The 9518-nt window shown below is 37.6% G+C and overlaps 1 protein-coding gene across 1 annotated transcript in view; it reads right to left on the bottom strand.

Annotated features, from left to right (window-relative positions):
• BPTF (bromodomain PHD finger transcription factor) overlaps nt 1-9518 on the bottom strand; it is a 146424-nt gene that overhangs the window by 22260 nt on the left and 114646 nt on the right. The window contains exons 20-24 of the mRNA XM_010856556.1: nt 9016-9262; nt 8124-8275; nt 7143-7251; nt 2846-3063; nt 4-56 (exon numbers count right to left, since the gene is read on the bottom strand). Of these exons, the coding sequence (XP_010854858.1) occupies nt 4-56; nt 2846-3063; nt 7143-7251; nt 8124-8275; nt 9016-9262 (779 nt within the window). The remainder of the gene's footprint in view (nt 1-3; nt 57-2845; nt 3064-7142; nt 7252-8123; nt 8276-9015; nt 9263-9518) is intronic.

Below are 9518 nucleotides of genomic sequence, written 5' to 3'. Positions count from 1 at the left end.
TGCCCAGTAGTCTGACCTTGTCCTTGAATCACTACTGTCAAACCTTGATTGCCACCCTACAGAAAAAAACACCTAACATGTAAAGAGCATTCAAAAAGTGTCAATCTGGAAGTATACTGTTTTTATGTTGAAAAGATCCTTTAAAATAATGGAACTATGTATTTGAATGTCTATGGAATAGTACCAAGATAAATACAGGTAAGCTAGAAGAACAGTATTTATTTTAAAAGACTGATGGTATTAGTGGAAAAAACATGAATTAACAGTCCAGAGTTCCAGTCCAAGTTCTACACATGGAAAGCCAGGAATTTGTCTATGAGTAACACCACTTACCTGGATCTAAGTCTCCCAGTCTCCAAAATAAGAGCATTGAAGTGACTAAGGTCTCCACAAAATTCTGAGTTTAAATCACCTTATTTATATTCATATTATTTTATAACGTTCAAAGCATCTTCATACATACTTTAGACATGCTTCACTTGATTCTCACAATAGACTTGTGACTTTGTGGAGTAAGGAGAGAAAATATTACTACACTCTTCCTACCAATTAGGAAACTCAAGTTAGTAAGTTCAAGTCCCTTGCCTACAATTAGAGAGCAAGTCCAAGGTGAGACACAGTGAGAAGCCCAGGTCTCCTATCAGTTTTTACACTATGTACCAAACGATCTATGGAGTGTGCGCATGCTGAAGCACAGCAAGCTTAGCGTTCTACACGTGGGATGCAAACACCACGTGAGGAAGGTCACTAATGTCCGAGTCATCACCAAAATGGGGACCAGGAACTAACAGCTCCATGTGTACTGCCACTTCTGTCCAGGACTTACTAATCCTCAACCACCAGGAGCATGAGGGAGAATTAGAAAGCAAACGTGTTGACCAACCCACCCCAAATCTCCCACAGTCAAAACTGACACTACAAAGTTCACTTATTAAGCTCCAAGCACTTTTACTCAGGAGCCCTGTATTCACTCTTGCTTTTCTAAAACACTTCTTGTGTGCACAGTCAAAACTACATAAAACACAAAGCATAGTTTAAAGAACTATGAAGTGAAGATCTACAAACCCAGCATTCAGGTCATCATCGCTGGTACCCAAGAAGCTCTGCATGGGACCTGCTTTGATCTTAATCTCCTTCCTTTTGCCCTAGAGGGAAGCACTGACTTCGCGGATACAGTACCTGCATTTCATCGTGTTGTGACCACTGCGGTGTATACAGATCTCTACGGGGCCACAGGCTCATGGCTTCAGGAGCACCATTATTTACAAAGAATATGAAGGGTGCCCTTAGGTGCCCCCTCCAGGAAGGCAATGCAGCAGCCCCCTAACTCTGCACAATGTAGCTAGTTCTGCCTGTTTCTGAATCTCAGGCAAGTAGATCATAATGTATGTTTGTTTGTTACTTGTTCTTTATTTAGCTCAACAATGTAGTTCTACATTGCGGTAGTTTGTTCATTTCAGCTGCTGTAGGAAGGCATCACCACTTTACTGATCTAATCGATGGCTGCTGTGTATATTCATGTCCATTATTCTGGTGCTCAGATGAACAAGAGCCTTTCGAGAGAACATACCTAGGAGGGCACCTACTGTGACCTGGGGCATGCTGAGTCTTCAACTTTGCTAGAAAGTATTAAGGAATTTTCCAAGGTGGCCAAACCAATTTACATTATTATCAGTTGTATATGAGAGTTCATTCTACTCCATGTTTTTGCTTTTCTTGATTTTGTCTGACATTTTACTTTATACCAATCTCTTAATATATGGTTTTAATACACATTTCCCTCATTACTAACAAAGTTCAGCAGTTTTTTGGATTTGTGGACTTTTAAGAGTTCCTCTATTCTCATCAAGTGTGTCTATTCTTATTTTCCACCACGTGATCTGGGTTTTTTCCCGCCTTAATCTGTAGTAGTAACTCTCCATTTCTGGAGAAGGATCCTTGGCTGGCGACATGTATACCTTCCCCTCACTCTTTTCACTCTTTCATGTTTGATGGACTAAAGTTCTTACTTCTAATGTTGTTGAATTTATAAATCTTTTCCTTTATGGTGAGTATTTTCTGTCTTTAAGAAAGCCTTTCCGACCTTCTAACAAGTACTATAGTCTTATCTTTCACAGCCAGGACTTTAATCTTCCTGGAGCTGAGTTTATGAGTGAGGTTGTGGTCCAAGCCAGGACCTTTTATTGAAAAGTCTGTCCTTTTAATGATTCACACTGCCATCCAAGTCATATATCAAGTGTCCACATATACATTTGGGTCCTCTTCCACTGTTCTGTACCGACTGGTCTACCTATCCTTGTGTCTGAACCTTACTGTATTAATTAGTGAAGGACTATAATTTAAAGTCTTTATATCAGGTTACTACATAGGGCAAATCCTCCTTTTCTTCAAAAGTATTAAAGAGTTATTCTGGATCCTTTGAACTTCCATATAAATTTTTTAAAAATCAGCTTGTCAAACTTTAAAACCTCTCTCTTAGGATTTTGATGGCAACCACATTCACTCTATGGATCACTACTGGAAGAACTGATAGTAACACTGGGTGTTGCAAGAAAACAGCTTAATGTACTCAAAATTTATTTTTCCCAAGCAAATTTGTTAACTAATAAAATTTTGGTGGTTCAATGTGTTATCCACCTTGCTATTATAGCACACAATCTCAGCATTCTGGACAGTTGGGTATCACATCCTGCCTTTAAAAAGTACTTTTCTTTGACTTTAGGAAGCAGCCATTTCTTAAAACAAGTACATTTTTAAACCTCTGAAAATAAGTCCATGTTTTAAAACTTACAGCAGATATAAATAAGGTCACTTCTAAAGTGAAAAGGGAAGTCATATTACTTACGTGGCCCTGTGTTAACTGAGTGAGCTGAGCCATGGTAAGTTTCACCTGTCCTTGCTGGGGACGAGGGGGCTGTGAGGTTGAAGGCTGCAGATTCGCAGTGGATGTTCCTGAAGATAACCCTTTCTGTGCAGGTGTGGAGGAAACGGTACTAGGGGCAGAGATCGCAGTGGAGACAGGCTGCCCTCTGATGATCTGTGTCACCACCTGCTGAGGAGCACCTATGTAAACAGGGAAACATTAGAGTGCTTTTGTGCCCGGAGTGGTCCTCTGAGTTGAGATTTATCTTTCAACACTTCGCATGAATGTATTTTCTCAATTTTCAGAAAGACTTATGGGATGCCGACAGACAGATGCCTTTAGTCACATACCCATACCCAAAGGACCCACCCGGCTGTCAATGAGTCAGTTTTCACTCAGCTCACTGACAACCTCTCTCCCATTCCTGCTCTCCGTAGAAGAGTTCAAAAAACAAACAAACAAACAATGCTCTTCCTGTGACTCTAAAGCCAAAATGATAATAGGGAAGATGGAGGAGAATATGTAAAAAATGCCATTAGGCAGTCTTTCCTTAGGAATACAAATTAAAAATAACAACACATAATTAACTAATGTAATTTTTAAATAAAACACATATAATCTGGAATATTCTGGGCCAATTATATTTATAAATGAGCTTTTCTTACAGCTACCTGCCAGTCTGGGAGAACCAAGAGGGCAAGGACCCCTATATCCTCAATATTAGAGCAATGTGCTTAACTACTGCTTTCATATTTACTGTTCAATAACTATCTATAGAATGAATGAAGTTTAATTGAAATAGCTCTATCATCTTCTTTAAAAACTGTTTCTCATTTAACCTGATAAAACTGGAAAAAAAAAAATCAGATGGTAATTTTTGGTAGCTAGTTTTATACTTACAAAGTCTGAATTCATTATTCATTAGTAAATAACATCATATTTCTCAAGTTTTATGTTCGCATCCTGTTTGTCCTTTTGTGTCTACATATATATTTCTGTGTATATTTCTTTTAATGATTTGTGGTTAATATTACTGCATTATATATAAAATTATATCTATTTTGACCCTTAGAACACTTTCCCCTTTTCTTTTTTTAAATAACACCATGGTGAAATCCCTGCTTATACATTTTTTTGTGTTTCGAATTATTTCCTTAGATTGAACTCCTCCCAAAGATTCTGTGTTCACAGTATGCACACAATACTGAATTGAATTTTAGAAAGGTTATACTCACTCATACTCCCCCCACCACTGGGTACTCATTTCATTGAACCTTTGCCAGCCCCATCACTAAAGTGACATATTCCAGCCATCAGAAACAGTATGACAGCATTGCAGTGCCTGTGATTCTTCAGCTGGGCTAGTTTTCTCTGGTAGCATGCTCCTGAATTCTGGTGGCTTGTAAATATGCTTTAAAAATTGGCAGGATAAGTTTTCTTTCTTTTCTCTTTCTTCTAAACTGTTCTTGGTTACTGTCATCCATTTATTCATAAAGATGAATTGAAAAATAGTATAGTGTATGTAGACAAGCGCCTGAATTTACGAACTTCTGGCCCCCAACACTATGTTCTTGTACTGAAGTTCAAGGAACAGTTCGTGGAAAGTTATTTCATCATCTTGTATTGATACAATGTCATCATAATCACAGATGAATAAAAGGGTTTGGACTGACTGGTTATATGATGTAATTCAGATGATCCCCAAAATGTACGTGTTAATTTATTTTTAGATTATCATTGAAATGAAAATTCAAAAATTAAAACACTTTTTATTCCATCTTGGGAATGTACAACTTTGGGAAAGGCTAGCGAGCATGGTGGTAGGAATAAGGATATGCTGACCAGCACACACTCAGACACAGACACACACAGACACACACACACACTGCACACATCCACTCTCCCTCCATCTCCCTGACCACAGGGATATGCTGACCTGCACATACTCAGACACACACACACAGAGCACACATCCACTCTCCCTCCATCTCTCTGACCACAACTCCAAAGACTCTTCACTGGGCCCCCCAGCCCCACTGGCCACCTTGCTTTTCAAACAACACACCAGACACACTTATATATATTCACATATGCAAGTCTACTATCACTTATCATCTATAAACTTTTCTTCATCTTTACATGAGTTTTATCTTCCCTTTAAGTTAGCTGCCTGACAGCTATTTTTAAACACAAATAGATATTAAATTTCATCAATTGTCATTGTAGTATTAACTGAAATAACAAACCATACTTTCTTCTCTGGGATAAATTTTGCTTAAGCATTAGGGGATTGCTGTTTCAAAAAAATACCAAGCCATGTTTTATACTAGAATTATGCTAAATCTGTAAAATGAATGGGGAAAAAAAAATCAAACCCACCCCCTGCTCTTATGCCCTGAAACTATTTCTTATAAGAAAGATATTGTTTTCCAACCATTTTAGAGAATTTTACCTATAAACCCATGAGGTCTAGAATTCTTTTTTGTAGGTAATAGTATGGCAACTTTCCAAATTTCTTCCCTTGATATGAGTCATTAAGACTTGAAATTTAGGGGCTTCCCTGGTGGCTCAGTGGCTTCCAATGCTTCCACTGCAGGAAGGCGTGGGTTTGATCCCTGGTCAGGAGACTAAGATCCCACATACCATGTGGCATGGCCAAAACAATTTTTTAAAAAAGACTAGGAATTTATAAACATAGTATATAACTATGCCTTGTTATTCAAAAAGATTTAGTTCACCCTATTGTTACGGCACTTTCTCATTCCTACTTTTAGTAAACTAGCATTTTGTTTCCTTTTGTCAAGATCAGACTTGCAAAGGAAAAGAGTTTAATATTTGCCTCTTTTGCCTTATAATCATTATTACTTGTATTTATTTTACTTCCTCCTATTTTCATTTAAGACTTGTTTTATATATTTTTCTAACTTCTGATTAAGGTTTAATATGGGTTTTTGAGTCTGTTTTGTTCACCAACATGTTTCAACTGCCTAGAGTAGGTGCTCAAATATTTGTTGAATCAATGAATTTGCCTCTCAGTTCAGCTTTGCAGCCTGGCTTAATTGCTATTTGATAATCCATTTGTTGGAGAAGGCAACGGCACCCCACTCCGGTACTCTTGCCTGGAAAATCCCATGGACGGAGGAGCCTGGTAGGCTGCCGTCTATGGGGTCGCACAGAGTCGGACACGACTGAAGCGACTTAGCAGCAGTAGCAGCAGCAATCTGTTTGTAATGACACATTTTCTTTAACATAAAAGTTACTTTTGAAAACATACGTTTTTAAATTCCAAGCAAATAAAAGTTATTAGTATAATACCTTAGTATTAATTTCTAGATTCACTACAAAAAACGTAGCCTATACATATTCTACTTTTTGGAATTCATCAATGTTTTACCTATGGCTCCTTTTAAGACCATTTTCATAGGAACAGCTCATAAATATTTGCAACTAATACGTATTCCTAAAGGTACAAAATTGATATAGTCTGGTTCTGGTCTATTATGCTTCTGCTAATCCTTCCTTGATTTCAAATAGCTTTTGCTTGATATACGTCAATGACATCTTATTTAAAGATACAAGATTACATCTTCACTGCAATCTTTAGCTTTAAGCCAAAATAAAGAAAACGACCCTCTGTGTCCTGGTTTTTTTTTTTTTTTTTTTTTTAAATTTTGAATTTGACTTTGTTCAGTATTAACAGGATTATCGATGTCTTCTCTCTGCCCCCCCCCCCTTTTTTTGTCCTTTATTTCATGTATCCTTAACCATCTTTTTTTTTTTTAAACCTTTTGTGGTAATCTGCTTTTAGGTATATTCTCATAAAGGTTTTTCCACTAAGTGTTTATTGGCTTCAACTTTTAATATGGGAGCTTTAACATTTACATTAAAAAAGGCAGGGATTGCCTTTGTAATTTTGTCTCATGCTTTCCATTTAAATGCTTCTTAGCCACTTCCTTGATTTTATCTATCCTTTACCACACAGACAGATTTCTTTGCTCATTCTCTTTATGCCAGTGATTTCAGTGTATATATCCCATTAACTAGAGGTCTGAAGAACATTTTAAACAAGCATACTTGAATCTGCTTTTCTCTTATTGACAATGCCAGAAATGAAATAAAATCGATGGGGACATCCCATGATAAATCAGAAATTTAGTATGCTCTGAAATCTTAATTCATATTGGTATTTTCTAATATGTGGAGTGCCAAATACAGAATATTATAGATTTCCTACACTGGCTATTTAGATGTAAATGATAACGCTGGGGTGGATGAATACCTGGCTGTACCATCACAGGTGTTCGAATAATTGCCTTTCCTAGTGTTGACTGCTGGAGTGGAGTTCTAATCACCGTCATACCAGGGCGGATCTGAGGCCCTGTGATGACCTACAAATGACACAAAGGACAAGGAATTAAATGTTTTTAAAAGACTAGAGCATGATGGACTCAGGAACAGAGATCTTTAAACGTTCTATATTGATAAACATGTCTATAGAAATGACAGACACTCTTGGACATTACATATTAAATTATATGAAGCATCAGAATACAGACAGACTTTTGAGGGGAGAAAATATAATTCAAATCAGATCATACGACACTCCTCATCACTGATACCAAGAATAGCCTACAGACTAAAAGAAAAGAACAAGACCCAGGAAAGCTTGCTCTATAACCACCACAGTTGCTCATAGGAAAACGAGGGGTCCTATTTTCCCTGAGCTCCAATCTTTATCTGTAACCCAGAGAACACAGGAGCAAGATCGGAAGCCAAAAGCACTTTCATACGGAGCATATTACTTTCAGTGTTAGGTTTAGAACATTCTCAAGTCTGCAAAACATTAAGCCTTTTTCATAACACTAGTGCCAAAGAAATGATCTATCTCATATGTATGCGTCTCAGCTGATAGACTAGTTTCAGGGCTGTGGAGTATATTTTTCACTCTACTTCTTAGTTGAACATTCTCCTGGGTGATCCAGTGTTCCCTACTGTTTTCAATTAATAAATATTTTTGTAAAATCCTGGAAAAGCAATCTTTATGATTCACAAACTGTTCTAATGTGGTATTAACAAAATATTAAAAATGAACAGTTCACTAGAAATATAACTAACAGATTTTTTTAAAAAACCAAAACTTCGTCACAGATAAAGTAAAAGGCAAAGAACAATTAGGAGCTGGATTAATCCTGGAGGAGGCCATTCTAAACTCCAACCAATGTGGTTATTAACATCAAATAAACCTGTAAAGGACTCTTACCTGGGAAGTGGTTGTGGTTCCTCCAGAGCCTGAGGTATTGGGCCTAATGGTGACTGTTGCTGTCCTGGGCTGGAATGAAGTAAAGGTTTGCTGACTTGTACCTGTACTCGATGGAATGATACCCAGGACTTTCTGCTGTACTTGAACAACGCCTTGAAAAAAAAGATGAAGAAGTCATTAATAACTGCTTCTTTAGTAACACCTCAGGTACTGCTTGGTTTTTGAGGAGAAACTAGGTGTGGCGGGGGGTTTTAGTGGGCTACATAAAATGTGAGAGCCGAAGACTGAAATCAGTGAAAAGGAAATGAAAAATAATGGCAACAGCATGATCTGGCAAATGTGAGTGAAAACTCTCCACATTTCCCTTACCTCCTTGTGTTGCTGGCACATTTACAGCGACAATCTTGCTGTTTGCAGGAAGTGGAAGTTTGGTAATTACTTTTCCTGCCATAGTGACTGGATTGCCTGTAATTTGGAACGTCTGACCTGTGCTGGCAATGGTTGTAGCAGATGTGGCAGCTGTGCTGGTGGCTAATGGGGTATAAGACATTCGATAAGCTTCAGATTTAAAATAACCAGCAACGCAGTGACTTCTAGGAAGGCACCAATGCATGAAATGTGGCTCATTTTTGTATTTTTAAGAAAAGCATTCCACTCCACTCAAAGTAAGTGAACCATGTAAATGTTGAAAGTGAAATAATGTAAGAGAGGAGTTTCGCTAATGTAATATTAGGAACATTATCTGTAACAAACCTACTGTTACAGTTGGTTTGCTCAACCGGCTGCAGAAGAAAAAGAATTTTCTAAAGAAAAGTTTCATTTCAGTAGGTAAAGGACTGACATTTCTTTTTCTTGAATGAAAGCAATCTTTTATTTAACCACAGGTGTGTACCTGAATTTGACTGGCCTTGCTTAACCCAGGTGGCAAAGGTTTGATGAAAGTTCTTGTTCTGCTGGAATGTTACTGTAGCGGGAGACCCGACTTTAGTCGTTAGTACCATTTTAGTTCCAGTTGTAACCGAGCCACTTATGGGGGCCACCATGACTTTCTGTGCTGGAGAGATGGTACTAGTCGTGCTGTTTGTCGGGGAAGTAGTAGAAGCTGCAATCACTGTAGGCTTCTGTTGTTCCAATCGTTTCTAGAAAAGTCAGGGAGAGAAATCATGAACAAAAATCATTTCAAATAAAAACGCCATTCTGTAAGAAGTCTGGTCACAATTCCTTCTAATCTAAGAAATTGCACCAAACTTCTAAAAATATTCTACTTCTAAAAATGGGCTCATATAAACTCACACCTGAATTTAATTTCTTGAGGAAGGCAATACTTTTATGACTCTAAATTACATAAACTTTATTAAAAGTAGCTTTTCACAACAAAAATTTGAAATGATCATG

Source organism: Bison bison, unplaced genomic scaffold, assembly GCF_000754665.1.
Source record: "Bison bison bison isolate TAMUID 2011002044 unplaced genomic scaffold, Bison_UMD1.0 scf7180017864371, whole genome shotgun sequence".
Lineage (NCBI taxonomy): Eukaryota > Metazoa > Chordata > Mammalia > Artiodactyla > Bovidae > Bison > Bison bison.
This window is presented reverse-complemented; position numbering and strand designations above follow the sequence as displayed.